This window comes from Carya illinoinensis, chromosome 14, assembly GCF_018687715.1.
Source record: "Carya illinoinensis cultivar Pawnee chromosome 14, C.illinoinensisPawnee_v1, whole genome shotgun sequence".
Lineage (NCBI taxonomy): Eukaryota > Viridiplantae > Streptophyta > Magnoliopsida > Fagales > Juglandaceae > Carya > Carya illinoinensis.
Window position 1 is genome coordinate 30,414,343 of NC_056765.1, and position 18,828 is coordinate 30,433,170.

The 18,828-nt window shown below is 34.7% G+C and overlaps 1 protein-coding gene across 3 annotated transcripts; it reads right to left on the reverse strand.

The window, feature by feature from the left end:
* Positions 1-825: 825 nt before the first annotated feature.
* Positions 826-6,502, reverse strand: LOC122294334 (protein FAR1-RELATED SEQUENCE 4-like). 3 transcript variants are annotated; one of them, XM_043102973.1, is made up of 4 exons: positions 6,252-6,502; positions 2,023-4,319; positions 1,866-1,916; positions 826-1,180 (listed from the first exon to the last, which is right to left on the reverse strand). In XM_043102973.1, exons 2-4 carry the CDS (start codon positions 4,093-4,095, stop codon positions 1,043-1,045), a joined length of 2,262 nt encoding a protein of 753 aa, XP_042958907.1. In that variant the 5' UTR covers positions 4,096-4,319; positions 6,252-6,502; the 3' UTR covers positions 826-1,042. The 3 variants fall into 3 exon arrangements, with proteins under 3 accessions (XP_042958907.1, XP_042958905.1, XP_042958906.1); XM_043102971.1 differs by having other exon boundaries at positions 1,866-1,919; positions 6,252-6,501; XM_043102972.1 differs by lacking the exon at positions 6,252-6,502 and adding an exon at positions 5,042-5,307 and having other exon boundaries at positions 1,866-1,919.
* Between the last annotated feature and the right edge of the window lie 12,326 nt (positions 6,503-18,828).

The following is an 18,828-nucleotide window of genomic DNA, read 5'->3' on the forward strand; positions in this document are numbered from 1 at the left end:
ACTAACCTGGTTTCTTTGTCCCAAGAGTCTAGGGACTCAAAATTTGTCTTAAACAATTCGAACCAATCGATTACGATGGAAGAATTTCTTGCATATGGGACTGATTCTATGATGCTAAACTGCTATTCTTCTGAAGTTTTTCATATGTCATTCAAGGTTCTTATTTTTTATCTCTTTTTTTCACAAGTTGCCACGCCGTGAAAAGATTCATTGGAGTTGCATAATTTAGCTGAAGTTTATTTTATTTATGAGGATTGATTTCTGAATTTATACTCTGGGTTGGTGTTTTTTATGCCATATATATGATATGAAATGTTTCTATTTCTGGTCGCTAAACAGCAGATGTTTCTATTTAGTGAATGTAAGGTCTAAAGTTAATGTCCGTTAAATTTATTACATTAAACGTAAAATTCAGAAATAATGTAAAAAAAACAAAATAAGTAATTAGCTAAATAAAATTTAGTTAATAAAATATGCAAGTCTTTTTATTTTTTTTTCAAATAGAGTGCGCAAGATTTGCACAACCATATATATAAATTTAATAGATTCAATTCTCATAATCACCACGTAGAAACTAACCCATAAAGCTGAAGATCGTTTTGTCAATAATCCAGTATCCTATCATGCACTCTAGCAAGTGGCTGCCAAATGGCTAAATAAGGTCATTCAGAAGATAAAAACTTTTGGATTTCAATTGACCAAACTGTTCCCATTTTCTTTTCTTTTAACTGTTCTTATAAATATTCTATTTGCAAGCTTCTTTTTTGAGACACCCAATACACTATTGAAGTGAGTACACTATTAAGAAAAAGTAGCACAACTCAATTTTCACCAAACTGGACAGCACCCATTTCTTCTCGCTTTGAACGTTTGCAACTGCAAAAATGTTGAAGTGCTTTTGTTACAGTCCTTAATTAGTTAATGTTTACATAATCTTTACAAAGAAGCTCTTAAAAGAGGAGGAGGAGGAGAGGAGAGAGAAAAGGGGGGGGGGGGGTGTGGAAGAAGAAAAACATCTTTACAAAAGAGGCTAAAAGTCGAGCTATCGAGGGAGCCCATTCTCATGCAAACTTGTTGCTACATGTGTCGACGTGATATTGTGAAACATTGGTGGTACCATGTTATGTAACTGTGCTGGCACAACATTGTGTAAGTGAGTGGGCCTCATGCCAGACATTTCCTGCCACAAGAAAGAGGGGCATCAAAACAAAACTGTGATAACATGCATGCATCTCATGAATAGATTAAGCTTTGTACCTAAACATACATCAACAAAACATGCCAGATTTTGCAAATACGACTAGTTGGTGATCAACTAGAGGTCTAAACTATTCCTAACTCTACAAAACCTCAAAGATGAAAAGCTTCTCATCATAGCAAACGTAACAATGTAGCCTAATAATTTTCCGATTTGATCTTGCATGGCAAACCGGTGTGATCTGCGTGCCTGGCCATGTACAAAAGCTGGGCCATCTATCAAGGGTTGTGAAAGTTTATTCTTTCCCAGCATTTTCAAAAACATGCCAGAAGTTTCAGCCCAAACCCAAATATCATAAGACTGTTAAGATGTTCCAGCCAGCACTGCACTCCAAATTCTTGCTAATAGCATCATAGCAACATGCATATTCCATATCAGCTCCCCAATAAATACAGTCAACGAATTTAGTTGCTTTATTCCATGCTGGTGAGAATTTCAAGAGTCTCGAGTGTGTGTGTGTGTGTGTGAGAACTAAATAATTCCAGAAAGAGATTCAACTCTGAGAAAGTTCCCTGCCAAATTTCGAGTTAATTGAAAATTGAAAAGGAAGTAATCTTTTTTTTTTTTCTTTCCAGCTAAATTAGTAAACTGGTGAGGGCATGCATACCATTTGGTGAAGGCTATCATGTATACCCATGCTGACAGCTTCTGGCTGTACCTGCTATATACATGAAGAAAACATCATTTTTTTTCCATTTTCCAAACAGTTTTCAGTGGGAACCACATTTGAAAAGTTGACTTGTTAAATCATCAAGTTTACTAACCTTTCCTTTATTGCTTGAACTATTTTCCTTACTTGCTACTCCCTTCCCAGCCCCAGTTCTCCTAGAAGCCTTGTTTGCATTGGTCACTTTAGGAGGAGTCACCATATTAGATACATTGCTGCACTGATTCACTTCATCACCACAAACAGGATGGGCCGCTGAGGTCACAGTTCTTGAATCATTCTCTACAGAGTTATTCACAGTTGCACACTGCTTCAAAGCTTCTTTTATGGCACAGAGTGCAATATTGTAACTTTCTTGAGACAGAGAACCTTCTTCACCCAATATTATGGCTCTTCGACATAAATCATTGTAACGACGGACCTTAGTCTGCACCTCATCCAATCTTTCACCAATGCCATGCCTGCTCAGAGCAGCATTAGTCCATCGCTGCAATACATATTTAGACGGGATGCTGAAAACACCAGACATTTGGAGAACAACAATTGCATGTCTGCAGAGATAACCTTTATATTCAAATGATCGGCATGAACAATAAATATCTGATTTTGATTCATTCCATTCGACTATATAATTCTGATTATCTTCAAAGTCTTTAACAGTATATGTTGTCGTCATCTCATCTTCATTTTCTTTCTTAAGGTGACAAGCAGCTGCTCCCAAAACCTCAACTTGAAATTTCTTAAAGATTTCATGTGTGTACACTTGCGACATCTGTTTCTCAAACGGCGATGGAGACTTCAATTCAGGTGTTTCATGCCATGCATCAAAATTTGCCTTGGCTTCCTCTTCATATCTATCCTCAAGAATTACCCTGTATCGTTCTATAAACTCTCTCATTGAAGTCTCCCCCTGCACATATTTGTCAAATGAAGAGTTTAAGCTTTCTGAACGTGAAGCTGTAGACAACCCAGCATAAGATACATCTTTCATAAAAGTAGGCACCCAATGTGTGCGATCCTCGTACAAGGATTGGACCCAGTCAACCTCTCTAAGGCTAAATCTGTCGAGCATTTTACACCATCTCTTTTCAAATTGTTCCTCTGTCCATGACTTATAGACACACTTTGTAAATTTTAGCATAAAACTATCATTCCACATGCACAAAAACTCAAGCTGTCTAGGGATCTTTTCCAGTACATGCCACAAACAATAACAATGGCGGGTGCCTGGAAAGACTGCCGCAATAGCTGCTTTTATGGCATTATTTTGGTCTGTGAGTATTACTCTTGGAGCTCGTTCCTCCATTGCTATAAACCATGTTTGCAATAACCAAACAAAAGTATAAGCTGTCTCGTCTGCAATCAATGCACAACCAAGTAACGTGGGTTGAATATGATGGTTTACTCCAATAAAGAGAACCAATGGTATCTTATACTTGTTTGTAAAATAGGTGGTGTCGAAAGAAACCACATCACCAAAGGTAGTATAATCTTCCATGCCTTTGGCATCCACCCAAAACACATTTCTCAATCGATGCTCTTCATTCAAATCAACTGCATAAAAGAACTTTGGATTCTGTTCCTGCATATGCATAAAATGTTCAAGTAGTATTTGAGCATCCCCTGGTTCTAAAACCAAGCTCCGTCCTTTATCATGCTGACTTTTCATATAACTCTCTAAACAATCAGCATTCTGATAGGCACTAAACAGCTTGGACACTGCAGGTAAACTCTTCCGTCTTCGTACTCGAACATCATTCTTAAGTAGCTCAGCATTTCTATGACTCCGAAAGAAATGCACTTGAGAAGGCAAAAGGTCATGATTATGTTCCTTCACAAAACTATAAATATACCACTTTCCATTTTGTCTTCTTTTTACATGCATGCTAGCTTTACAACCAATTTTTGGAGAAGGCCGTGGATTGATGGCATCATCAGACTGTTGCTTATTGCCGTATCTTATGCATGAGAATTTTGCATCAATAAATTCCCTTGATGCCCTAGACCGACGACTGCTCAATTTAGCAGTGCCAAAGCCCACAGACTTAGCATATTCTTTGTAAAACAAGTATGCCGCTTCATGAGAATCAAATTCCATGTCATCACGAGGCTCTATACTTGCATTTTCCATGATGACGTTAGAATCCATGGTTGTGATGGGTATATTCATATCCACTTCACATCCACCTCGCACTTCAACTCCAAAACTGCTCAGAATTGGTCATCACTCATCTGATGTCCCATTAATAGAGTACAGAATCTCCGCCATGGAAACAATGTACATTTCCATCTCACAGATCCCATCACCAAGGCACCTTTTTTTTTATGAATAAAAATTTTATTGAGATAAGTAACAAGGCAAAGCCTAGTACACAGGAAGAATCACCAAGGCACCTGAATTAAAGGACAAGTGCCATCAGCCATTAGAATCATAAAATTAAAAAAAAAAAACAAAAAACAAAAAACAAAAAAACAAAAAAAAAACTGCTATTTAAGGTTTTATGAGCACAAGATATATCCCATAAACTGATTGTGAACTAATAATATACATGCTGCATTCGGATTCGCAGAATTGGAATTAGAGTTCTCAGTGACCTTAGAAAATTATAACTCCCTTGTACAACTCAATCCTGGAATCAATGTTACATTGCTTCCACATGCAAAATCTGTTGTTTGGATGCACACACTCAATGCCTCCAAGTCCCTCATATGTCAGGTTTGTACCCATCACTTTCTTAATTTGAATCACACAAGCAAGCCCCCAGCTTGAAAGTAGAAAAAGAATAGGATGCAATCAACCTCATTGCTTGTAAGGCATGCACAAAACCTCCAATATTTGAACAAGAAAATGAAGTCACATGTCCAACAAAGATACACAATTATTCACAGTTATTATCCTGCACAATCATGTTCCTGACTTGAGAAACCCATTGGGGAATCCATTTCAGTTGTCACATTCTGGTAATCTTAGGAGAATTGCTCAATCCCCTTCCCCCCCCCCCCCCCCCCCCCCTCCCCTTTTTCCAAAAAAAAAAAGAAAGAAACAAAAGCAAAAGTCAATAAGTTCATACTCATTAAAGACCTAGGGCATGCACTAGTAAGATAGCACAACCCACCTTTGTCCCTCTCTTTCTCTTCCTCTCCGTTTTTTCCCTTCAATTGGAGGTGCCTTGAAATTGGGCCATCCTATCTTATGCAAGAGGATAACATGAAGAACTTGTTCGGGTGGTTTCAAAAGGAAATGGGTCATTATACCACAGAAACAAAGTTATTAGAATTCTACAAGAAGATGAACGATGTATAGATTTGAAAGTTTGATATCATCTTCTAAAACCTCGGTATATATATATATATATTTTTTCCGATCTATAGATGAACTGAATTATGAATTTCTGAATGGGGCAAAAAGAACAGTTTATAATCAAAATAGAGAAAATGACAGGACTTAAGAAATGATGACTAAATGCTAAGGAATCTCCCCACCCCCCCCCCCCCCCCTCTCTCTCTCTCTCTCTCACACACACACACACACACAACATGCAAACGAAATAAAACACCTCCTTCCCAAAGTTTGGTTCATAACCCAACGGATTTATACAAACACTTGCCAGGAATCTCTCTCTCTCTCTCTCTCTCCCCACAACATGCTAGCGGAATGAAACACCTGCTTCCCAAAGTTTGATTGCACACCGTTAATCCCAGAGCAGAAAATAAAATCAGCAAAACTCGGTCAGTATTCCCTCTCTTCTCTCTCAAAACAGCTCCACTAATCTAAAACTAACCTCTGAGTAAAGGAATAAAACTCCCATGACACAAAAAACTAAACAAGGTACCATTCCCATCACACCACTTAACCAATCTCAAACACTCATTACTAACTCGTTCTCATTACAAAAAAGGTCAGTGGGCTTTCATCCCATGTCATTTGCTACAATACAACACAACAATAAACTAACAATAAAATTCCAGCAACTTCACATAACCAAATCAATAGTAACTACTTAATAAACAACACAATTAAGAACGCCCGAAAATTCTGATCTTTAGGATTCCGAACCTATTTCTAAGCAAATGGACACGTCAATGTTAGGCTCATATGAGAGAGAGAGAGAGAGAGAGAGAGAGAGAGAGAGAGAGAGAGAGAGAGAGAGAGAGAATTTGGAATATCCAAGGCATAAGAGAAAAGGGGTTCGACTCAAGTTACATCCTTGCACAAATTTTAGCCACATACACAGTTCCCTTCCTTTACCAAGCCGAAATTTCACAAACATTAAAATAAAAAACACAAACAAACAAAAACTAGTGAATTCTGGTATTTCATCCAACCTTTAATCCTCAATCGAAGACCACATCGACCCCGGGGATAGCGCGGGAGAGCTCTCTGTCGAGATCGATGGCAAAAACAAAGGCAGTGATCTCTCAATGTCGGAAAGCAGGTTGCGGACGAGTGCCAGCAGTGACCCTGGCGTTCCAGAAGCGGCGGAGACGGCCTGAGAAGGGAGACTAGAACTAGAAGGCCCGGGCGGAGAGACAAAACTCAGAATTTTAGAGATAATTGACGTGGCAAAGTCTTGCCCTTTGGACCGGTTTTATTTATGTTTGTGTGAAATTTTTTTCAATTATGCCGTTTACACTCAATTATGCGGATTTTCTATTATTTTATATTTAAAAATAAAAATACAGTCAATCACGTCAGTATACATAAATAAATATATAAAATTAACTACACATAAAGTTTTTAATTTTTTTTTATATACAGCTTTCTTCTAACTATTTTACATTTATTTTTAAAAATTTTTAATTTTTTTAATAAGTCACGTGGTACTACATTGTAGTATCGGACATAAGGAATGGTATAAATTAGAAAACATGTTATGATTCCTTTTATGAATCATATCATGTTCAATATTTTCTAGTAAAGATAACAAATAATATAAATTATCTTATGCATTAGCAATAAAGGAATTAATCATTACAAGCAATATCTTTCATTGCAAGAGAAAAAATCCCATTTGGTCCATCTTCAATCAAGCGTTGCTCTCCTTCTAAATGTAAAGGCTTCTTTGACAAGCTATGAGCCACACTGTTTCTACTTTCCTTTTCAGTAGATGAACAAAGCATTCCAATATGATCTTTGAGAGAAAACATGTTTTATGTCATCCATCAGCTGCCCCATCCATCACCATTATTCTCACTATCTCGTAAGGCCTTAACCATCGTTCGAGCATCACCTTAAAAAAGTAGATCTTTTACATCAAGCTATCTACTTAGCTCCACCGCCCTCCATAAATCACAACATTCAGCAAAAGCAGGTTGCCCTATTGAATTTCATAGCAGCACACAAAGAAATCAATTGCTCTCCCTTGCAATTTCTTGTAATGATCCATATTCCCATTTTTTGATTTGCCACATCCAATGCTGCATCAAAATCAATTTGAGTAAGAGCCTTCTGCTGGCCGGTGGATGCCATTTTGTTTCTCTTCTACTTGAGCCTTCCCTTTTCTGTTCCCTTCTCTCAGCCTATGTGTTAGTCTCCAAGGTTATTAGATATAGCAACAATTGTATTACTTTACTAGGGCTGTCAAACTTGTTTTCAAATATGGTTTTATTTATTCTAATCTAGATTCCTTATTTCATCATTTCCCATAGGAGTTCTTCTACAGTTACCAAAGAATTCATCCGAAAAAGTGTCCCAAACAGTATATTTCATTTTTTTAATTTTTCTTTTTTTTAATGCATTTTTTTTAATCATTATAAACATCTAAAAAAACACGCAACATTATTTAAAAATATTTTCTTATTTACGAAGTAAAAAAAATAGGGGATTTAGGACACTCATTCATGACACATATTCGGGACAAATAGTATTTCTGTTCCCATAGATGAATAAACTTCATTTCTCTATTGCACCACTTATGGGCAGGGCTTTGCTTCTCTTCCCACACATCACATGCGGTAGGATGAGACCATAAGACAAGCATAATTGTTTATCTTTCAAAATCTTCTTATGATGCAAACTTTGCCTCGTAGGAAGAATAGAATTTAAAAATTTTCAAAAAAACTGTTTTATTATGCCTGCAGGTATGTTCAGCTTCCAGTCTTCTCCCAAATATGTTTCTGTGCATGATGTCTACTGGAATAAATTATTTGATGTTGAGTCTATTTATTCACCTTGATCTCAACTATTTATTCAGTTTTTTTTTTTTTTTTTTAAGTTACACATTTTGGTTCGTCATGTATCCTGTATTTACAATTTTACAATTTTATTGTTGTCATACGTTTCCATCCTGCTCGTGTTTCTCTTAGTTTATTGTTGCCGATCGACTAAGGTTTGGCGCATAAGAATTTTCATCTCAATTTTAAAATTCTCATCTCATTATTATAATTTTTTTAAATTCTTATACAAAATATAATAAATAATTTAACTTTTTATTAACTTTTTTAAATTTTAAAACAATAATAATATTTAATATTTCATCTTAAAAGTCAAAATTCTCATCTCAAAATTATCTACTACCAAACCGAACCTTAGGTACGAGTACTTGTGATGAACTTATATATGTACAATTTTTTTATTTATAATTATAGTTTAAATTATTTCAAAAATCAGAAACAAAATTGAGGGAGAAATTACATGCCGGAGAGGAAAGAGGCAAAAAAAAATTATATTTGAAGTCATAAAGTGAGCAAACATCGCGGACTCGTTTTGAACAAAATTTAGTAAATATGAGACCTACATGTAATAATTAATTTTTTATATAAATGATATTTGCAGTCATAAAGTCCACAAGTGTCGCATACTCATTTTAAAAAAATGAGTAAATATAAAATCCATATAAAAAAATTAATTTTTTAACAATAAACCTCATTTTTTTTCAAAAGGAGTGGGAGGCGCCTACAAAATCCATACATGTATCTAATATTACTCAATTTTGTAGTAATAGATCTCACTTTTTTTCAAAAAGTGTATACAATACTTGCACAATCTATAGCTAAAAAGTCATGAGTTATACAAGTATCGCGTATTTTTTTTTTAAATAATGATCGGGTTCATTATTAGAAAATTATTTTTTTCACACGAGTTTTTTATTTACTTATTTTTTTAAAAAGAGTTCAGACGTTAACACACTACAAATATCATATCTAGGCTTATAGAGGAGGAGGAGGAGGAGGAGGAAAAGAAGAAGAAGAAGAAGAAGAAGAAAAAACCACCACGTTTGGCACTTCCATCGATCTAGCTGTAAAGACTTTAAAGGGTATATTCTCACATGTATGTATTTGTATAATATCGATAATTAAAGTTTTAATATTAATTTTTTTATATTTAAAATTTAAATTAATATTATTTTTAATAAAATTTATTTTTTAATTAATCATAATAAATTAATATATATATTAATATATAATTATGTTTACAATTAAATTTTTTCACAACTTTTAAGTGTCATGCAGCAGCATCATCATCATGTTACATTTACGTACAACAGTACTATAGCTAGCGGCCAAAGCAATGTATTGTGATGACGGTGATCACCTTAGCCAAATTCATTCTTTCCTGCCCGATCAATCTCCTTGGATTTGTTTAGCATCCCTGCATTGATGCATGTGATGTGATCTGATCTGATCTTGATCGAGGAGCCATGCCAGTACGTACGTACCCAAAGATCATAAAAAACGTATGTCTCCCACTCGAGTTATATATGCCTCTCTCTCTCTCTCTCTCTCTCTCTCTATATATATATATATATATATAAATGTCCACAAATTATGTATATTGCACGATAAATGTACGTAGTACTACTAGTAGTACATGTATAGTATACTTCTAGTTATTTTCATGCATTTTGAATGAGAAAAGCGTTCAAATTTTGTATATATATATAATATTTAGTGTATGAATGTCGTGCACTTTTTTTTCTTTTAAAAAATAAATAAATATAAAATATATATATAAAAAAATTAATTTTTTAATATTAAATCTTGCTCTTTAAAAAAATTATAACACTAGTACAATATAAGAGTATATTAAGCATTACTCAATAGAAAATGTTGGAAAGCCCGCTGGCAGCTCCAGTTGGGGGTTAATATTAGGCTTTTTTTTATTTAATAATTAAATAAGTATTTTTTAATAATATTTTTTTTTTAATATTTAAAAATATTAAAAAAATACATATAAAAAAAATTAAGAATAGAAACACAATATTAACTAGCTGTAACTTCCGGCTGTCGCTGTAGAGCCACGCTTACCAGTTACTACTGCATAGAAGTGTACTGGCCTTATATCATGAATTGATTTGCAGCAGGAGAGAATCAAAAGTACTATACGTGCATATGTGGTCCAAGTAATTTGTACGTTTATACAATTAAATTAAATGGCGCAATTTGTTAATTTTTATATTTTGAAATGCAAAATGTAAAAGTGCTGGCTCGTATACGTAAATTTCATTTCTTTTTTTTTTTTATGCGCCCGGCCACATTCAATACCGAATTTTCTTTTTATTTAATTATTTCGTTAGGTTGGTTTGAATTCAGATATAAAAAGAGATAAAATAATTTTAAATAAAAGATAAAAATTAAATAAAATATTATTATAATCTTATTTTTAATATTATTATTATTTTTAAATTTTAAAAAATTGAATTGAAATTTAAAAAAATTAAAATATTAATTATATTTTGTATAAAAATTTTAAAAAATTATAATGATGAGATAAAATAATATACTTTCTGAATCCAAACGAGCAAAACCACGAAAAGGATGGAAAGGTATGACAACAATAAAATTGTAAATTAAATAAATACAATTAAAAAAATTAAGTTATCTTAGGTACATTTTTCATTTCTATAATATTTTAATTTATTAATTTATAAATATAAATAAAAAAAACACAACTCAAGTCGGCTGTTGAGCTTTTTTTTTTGTTGAAAATCGAGCTTAATGGAAGTTTGACTTATTGAGTCGATCTTAAGTTAAAAAATAAAATAAAAAATAAAAAAGCATTTTTTGTTGCTTTCGATGTTTTGGATTTCTGATTTATTTTTGTGGTTGCTTGTCTTTATGTTTGTATTGTTGACACATATAGACTAAAACTGAAGAGAGTCAACCTTAGGGTAGTAAAAAGCACTGGTGCAGGCAGATCTTGAGATGGCTTCTCTATCTTCATAGCCGTGACTCTTATGACTGATCTACACATATCTCAAGTGTGACAATATCTTTATTAATGGGAACCAAAGCGAGGTGAAGATCGGTAAAACTTCCAGAAAGTCACTATGACGGTGAAAGAAAGCTGAATTGAGGGACGAAACCGTAAAACAAGAATCACAGATGGAAAAAATTAGAAAAAAATGAAGAGATAATAATACTCGGTCAAGGCAAAACCGTAATAACCACAAGCTATATGGGCACAAATGGAACAAAAGTGTCAAACAAAAATGCTATTCATCCCTGTACATAGCCTTAATAGATATGGCATATCTTTCTTAAAATAAATGCATGCATGGCTGCCTATTTTTTAATTTTCATTTTTTGAATTGTCTGAAGAGTGCCGCTTCTAAACGGTCCGGCTGTTTTTTGAAGAGAATCAGCTCTCCTATGATGAGCTGCCACGTCAGAAATCACACAAAATAAAGAATAGATGCAACACACACAATCAGAAAGCTAGGTCACAACCAGTCCCTTCCTTTCGAAACTATCTCATCGTTGCATTTCTTGTTTCATCTCTTCCATCGGAATATTACTGCTCACTACGAGACCATTTTATATCTTCCGTCTCTTTGCATCGCCGCCCAAGAGCTTTGGAAGTTCCACCACCGTCCAACGCCGACAGATTTCAACCCATTAAACAAGAAAGCCAGGCTACTTATTGTACACTTTTGACATTGTTTAGCATCTAATATCCCACATTCTTGTTCAATTGAAGCTCCATTGTTTTGAATACAACCTGATAAATCACTTTAAGAGGATATCGATTGCTCTGGATTTTGCGTTGCATCCATTCCTTGCGTCTTCCCCTTATAATCAATATTTAAAATCAGCCTTATAATCAAACCCATAAGCAAAACAATCCTCAAATCTAATTCAACTCGAAAATACCAAAGGCTTTTTACATCGATGATGATGCGTGAAGCCATGATTCCACTCACAGTGCTTTCAACCCCAAATTGATCCACAATATCAGAGCAACGATTCTGGATTATGGTTCTCAATAATAAGTTCTAAAAAAATCCAGTTTTTTGAGAGATAGGGATTGCAGATGGTTAAATAAATATATAAGAGAAAATGGAAGAAGAAACTAATGCCCATATATGTCGGCCTTTCCATTTGCGATCCAACCTAAGTTGTGTAGTAATTGCTTCTTTCATGCGAGAGGGGTGAAGTGGACAACTCAAAGATCGGCTGAAGTGGGGTCACACAGAAACTAAATTGTGAAGCTTACGTGGCAATCAACTGTTGGGGGACTGTTATTTGTGGGTTATCAGCCCAACCGGTTTTAAGATATTCTCTTGTCTAAATGCACTATTGTAGTCACTGTTATGCAACTTCTATATTAATTAATTATATGTTTGTCTTATGTTTTTTAGCTTCTTTTATATATATATATATGTATATAGAAAAATTCTAGACATAAGCCTCACACCCTGCACACTCACTCAAAAATGTCATTTTACCTTTTTATCCACATAATAAAAATGATTCTAGACATGTTTGTAAGTAAAATAGGATAAAAAGATAAAATGACATGTTTGTTAGTTGCGTTTTTTGATTGTCTTATACAAATATTTGTTCAGAGCAAATTTGAACAAAAAAATAAAAATACAAACAGAATTTTATTTTATTTTTTTATCATTGTAGTTCTCGGCCATATTGCATAGGGCCAAGAGAGAGAACATTGAAATTTTGTTGTTGTTGCTGATTGAATATTTCTGAATCTACAGTAAGTTGAACCATCCACTGTTTTTCTGAAACTTATACTGCAACAGTCTCTATAAACGGCAAATGCTCATTTATGTTAAATATTTAATGGGATTAGAGAATGAATAAATGTGTAAATAATTAATTTACAAAAAAAGCAAAATAAAAAAATAATTAGTATGCTCCTATATGTTATATATTTAATGGGATTAGAAAATGAATAAATATGTAAATAATTAATTTTTTTAAAAAAAGCAAAATAAAAAAATAATTAGTATTTTATTATAATTTAAAGTTGAAATGTTTCATGTATAGTATAGAAACTGTAGGAATGAAAAAATTATTTTATGAATTTTAAGTTGTGAAATTTATTTTGATGTGTTTTATTGGTATTAATTATTGTTTTGCATTTAAATTGATCTTTACTTTAAATTAGTTTAATGTTAGACTTTAATTATTTTATTTTATTAATATTGAGTTGTAGTGTTTTTATTTGACTTTTAATTTTTTTTTTTTATTGTGCATTTTTCTTTTGTTGAACTCTTCTATTTTCGGACTGGGCCTATTAACCCAACCCGTGAGCCTTCATTTTGGGCCCAAGCCCATTCGGAAACCCAGCCTAGCCCGTGAGCCATGAAACCCAGCCCTCTCCCCTTGGCAATACGGTGTCGTTTGGCATGCCTTAGGGCTTCTTCTTCTTTTCTTTCTTTCCTTCTCAGTGCCGTTTACATTTTTCTTCTTCTTCCTTTAACTGTCGCAGCTCTCTTCCACCATTCTTCAACTGATAATTTCAACCTTTCACTTCTTCTTGTTTTGGTTCTATAATTTTCTGCATAATCGATTAAATCTTCTCTCATTTTTGTATTTTCAATTTGCTATGTTTATATTTTCTGTAGGTCGGCCGAAGCCTCATTTCGCACCTTCTTTCCTCTTCTTTGTTGTCTTACGTATTTCTTGTTATTGTGGTGTAAAAGCTTTGCTTTTTCTCTTGTTTCTCCCCTTGAATCGCGATCTGTTTGGCTCTTGAAATTGTCCTTTGTTTTGCCTCTAAACATGAAGCTTGAGACCCAGTCCAGAGGGCGTGGAGGTCGGGAAGGGCGTGCGGCCGTGCGAATGGCGTTTGATGAAGATCCTGAATGCCCACCAATCAACGGCGTTCCCATGCTATCCACCGGATGCGACCTCCAGTGCTACGATTCATGGGTTCCGACGAAGGAGCACAACCGGCTCAGCCACGAAAAGCCGGTTGGAGGTTAGGGTTCATGGGGTTGATGGAGCAGGGGAGGAAGATGGGGATTGTACGGAATGTAAACAGAGCAGTGCCTAAATTTTCTATGTACACAAAAACAAAAACAGAAGTAGAATTTCCTATTTATTTCTGTAGCAATGTAATAGACATTTATTATTATAAATAGATATATATAACTGATATTTTTGCTTTTATATATATGTTAGGAGTGGGATTGGTGTAATATTATTTTTTATGGATTGTTGCAGCCCGTTACAAGGCAGAGTTGTAGACAATCATAATAAGTAAGTGATGCAAAAAGTTTGATGCATTAATTACTATTTTCTACTAATATATATTAGCATTGTTGATAAAAAAAAATACAAAGTCACTTCATGCACGTATTTGATAGGATATTTAAAAATAACACGTCTTTTTCAAATTACTAGGTTTTGTGCTTTTGTGAATTTAATTAGTGGATAAATGTAATTAATATGCATATTGCAAGGGTCATGAATTGGTCGTTTATTCACTTTATCTTAACTATTTATTCATTTTATTTGAAATTATATATTTGGCAAACAATAATTAATTTAATGTCTTAACTATTTTTTTATTACTTTTTTCTTTTTTTCAGATTGTTGTTGGACAGTTATAACTATGGAAGTTATTGCCGCCACAATAAAAAGCAAGGACCCGGAAAAAGATTATTAGACCCTTCTTTCCATGAGCTTATTGATTGTTGTAAAGAAGAGAGTGAGCAATTCATTTGAGTGTATCCAAAGAAATGGAATTAGAAAGAAGAAAGATTATCCTTTCAAAACGTATAAATCTTCTTGCAAATCTAAAAGGGAAGAAGAGTGTATAAAAATAATTATTGGTTGATAAAAAAAATAGTCTCGAAATCTGCTAGAAAGCAAGAAAATATACAGAAAAATGAGATGAATTTTCTGCTCTTTTTCATTCAAAAGAATGTATTCCCAAACCCAACAATATATACAAGCTTGGAATATAATTTTTTTTTTTCTAAATAATCCCAATCATTTCATTAAATATTCAAAGCATTACATATCTTTTCCTTTACACTCAAATTTTCTATTTGAATTGGACCATCTTCAATCCAACAATATTCCTCTTCTATGCTTAATGCCATTTTTGCTAAAGCATGTACCACTTCATTCCCTTCTCTATGTATAAAAGTCAAAGACCACATGTCACATCTTCTCAACATTGTTTTCAAATCCTGAATAACTTGTTCCCATTCTGACTCATCCTCCATTTTAGAGTTGACTGCATCAATCACATTCTTGGCATCCCCTTCCAAAACTACATCCTAAAAGTCCAGCTCTCTACATAGCTCCTTCGATCTCCAAAGTGCATAAAACTCTATCAAGAAAGGGGAGACTACGAGACTCCTTGGAGAGCACACAGTAACCATAATGTCTCCTGAGTTGTTTCTAACTATAATCCCTAGCCCTATCCTCTTCTTCTGCTCTTTATCCATAGTAGCATCAAAGTTGACCTTGCAATAATTTTTCATAGGCTTTCCCCATTTATGTTGACTGCTAGATGAAGAGTCCCTCTGCTGTTGATAGATTTTATTTGCTTTAAGAAAGGCTTCCCACATTGTGATGGCTTCATGTACTAGTTTCTCTGGACACGTGAATTTATTATCAAAGATAACCCCATTCCTCCTACACCAGATTTTCTTCATAATGGTAATTGTCCTCTCAAGCTAGTCCTTCATAAGTCCCTTAACCATCTTCATGCACAGTTGTTGAAAATCTTTCCCCTCATATTGCCACTTTTGCATAGGACTCAACTTTTCTGTCCATACATTAGATGCTGCTGGACAACACTATAGGGCATGTAGCACAGTTTCTTCCTCTCTTAGGCATAGAGGACACAAATGATCATCTATTATATTCCTCTCACATAGATTAACCCTTGTTGCCGGTGTATTACTAATAGCTTTCCATAAGAAATGCTTACACCCTCCATACACATCAAGATCCCAGATTTATTTCCACTGCTTTGATAACCTACTTTTGTTAGAAGTCTCACCCAATTTCTCTTTCAACCTTTGCAGTTCATTGTAATAAGCATTTCTTATTGAACATTTTCCATTGTTGGTTAGGCCCCAAAACTGTTGATCATCACTCCCCACTTAACTAATAGGAATAGATAATATTACTTCTACTTCATGCCTATAAAATATGCTTCTGACCAGATGTTCCTTCCAACTTCTCTCTACTTTGTCAATCAGTTCATTCACTTTCGCATCAACATTTAGGACTTTTACAGGTGACTGAACACAGAAAGTTGTAGGTGTTGGCAACCATCTATGACCCAAATTTTTATCTCCCTTCCATTCCTCACTCACCACCTTATTCCCAGCAGCACCACCTCCCTCGTTGACTAGATACTCCTCCATATTAGAGAAGGGGCCCTTCCTAGTTTTGCCTAAAAAAACTGCACATGCTTAAAATGCTTTTCTTTGAAGATCATGGCCACCACTAATGAGATTGGTTCCTTCAAAAGTTTCCACCCTTGCTTTGCCACCATTGCCCTATTAAAGCACTCCATATTTCTGAAACCCAATCCATCCTCCTTTTTTGAACACCTAACCTTGTCCCAACTCCACCAATGTCTCCCTCTATCATTTTGATTATGTCTCTACCAGAACCTAGAAAACATAGTCTCCAAATCCCTACATGATTTCTTCAGGAGCATAAAAACACTCATTGAATATGTTGGGATAGTCTATAACACTGTCTTTATTAAAACTTCCTTCCTTGCTCTAGAGAGAAATTTTTTTTTCCAACTCTGTATCCTCTGCCATACCTTCTCTTTTATGCTGCTAAAAGCCTTATATTTTTCTTTCCCTACAATTGCAGGTAATCCCAAATATTTCTAATAATTTTCATCTATACCTGCTCCAGCCTCTTTCACAATCAAGGTTTTATTAGTCCTACTTCTATTAGAACTAAAAATAATGGAAGCCTTATGTTTATTAAGTGTCTGTCTCGAGACCCTCTCATATTACTTCGAGATTAATTGGACCTGTTGCCATTCCTCCAATCTTGCATTATAGAAGATCACATTGTCATATGCAAACATTAAGTGATTTACACTAGTACCTCCTCTAGCCACTACCACCCCGCTTATTTCACCCCTAACTTTTGCTGACTTAAGCAACTGACTTAAACCTTCAGCAGATTATAAAGAGGTAAGGAGATAGGGGGTCTCCTTGCCTCAATCCCCTAGATGGGGTAATCAATTTCCCTTGCCCTCCATTTAACAAAACAGAATATTTTATTGAGCTAACACACTCCATGATCAAATTGATGAGCTTCTGTCCAAAACCTACTTTTCTCAGCATTGCTTCTAAGAAAGGCTACTCAATTCTATCATAGGCCTTAGACATGTCTAACTTTATTGCAATCATAGGCCACTCAATTCTCTTCATGCTATGCAACAACTCATATACAATCATAATATTATCAGAGATAAGCCTCCCAAGGATGAAGGCACTCTAGTTTTTAGAAATCATCTCATTTAAGGCCCTTTTTATTCTATTTGTTAAAACTTTGGAAATCAACTTGTATATTACACGACAAAGGCTAATTGGTCTAAAGTCCATTATTGAAACAGGAGATTTTACCTTTGGTATTAAGGCAAGGTACGTGTGGTTGAACCCAGTCTACATTCTCCCTTCCCTCAAGAAATCCAGTATAGCCATGGTTGTCCCTTTTCCCACTATTCCCCAATTATTTTTATAAAAGCCAACTCCAAAACCATCCGGACCAAGTGATTTTAGTGCTAACATTTACTTCAAAGGCCTTTCCACCTCCTCAGCATTGAATTCTCTCTCTAGCATAGCCTTCCTCTCCATTGAAATTCTAGCCTTAGTTGTATTAACACATTCCTCTATCTGATCATACGTAAGGTCAGAATAAGTGTATATATATATGCAAAGTAACTCCTGAAAGCCTTTTCCATCACCAAACTTAGAATATACTTGAAGATACCAAAGAGAATAAAAGAATAAAACTATTGCCAATTCTGACATTATACTATCGCATTTACAAGAATGAAAACAATTCTGACTAACTTCTTCCACCAAGGCAATTGTGCTATGGGGAATCTTTTCTTTATTCTTAGATAAGGACGTGGTCTGCTACTCTGCTACATAGTTGTTACAAGGGAGTGTGGTGGACATGGTCTACTGCTCTGCTACATATGTGCTACAGGAAAGTGTGGTGGATGTGGTCTGCTGTTTTGTTGCATATCTGCTACAAGGGAGTGTGGTCGACTATTTATGTGATTTGTTTCCTTTGAGACTCCCTCACAAGATGGGCATAAATATTAAGAACACCCATATCGAATAATAGAAAATGAAAAATAAGAGCTGACAAAGCCTTAATAAAGATATCTGCCAGCTGGAACTTTGAAGCCATATGAACCGTGATTATAATCCTAGCCAAAACTTTCTCTCGAACAAGGTGCCAATTTAGGTCTACATGTTTAGTTCTTTCATGAAAGGTGAGATTTTTAGTCAAATGAATCGCTGACTAAGCTATTTTCCTTGGGTTTTGAACTTATTCTTTTCACCAGATTCGAAGATGAAGGGTGGGAAGACGTCAATTGTGCCATTAGAGGAATTAATCAGCTGTTTCCGTTCTATCTTCTCTAGACCCCTTTGCCTTACGTGTAGCCAGCCCGTTGGTGGGCTGTTTTTTATCCAACAGCAACAAGACTGTT

What these genes read in the sequence shown, in the direction of transcription:
- LOC122294334 (XM_043102971.1), bottom strand. Translation starts at nt 4,095, where the DNA reads ATGAATATACCCATCACAACCATGGATTCTAACGTCATCATGGAAAAT. An exon ending in GTTCAAGCAATAAAGGAAAG is followed by an intron (nt 1,920 to 2,022) that starts GTTAGTAAACTT and finishes TCATGTATATAG; the next exon opens with CAGGTACAGCCAGAAGCTGT. An exon ending in ATGATAGCCTTCACCAAATG is followed by an intron (nt 1,181 to 1,865) that starts GTATGCATGCCC and finishes TTCTTGTGGCAG; the next exon opens with GAAATGTCTGGCATGAGGCC.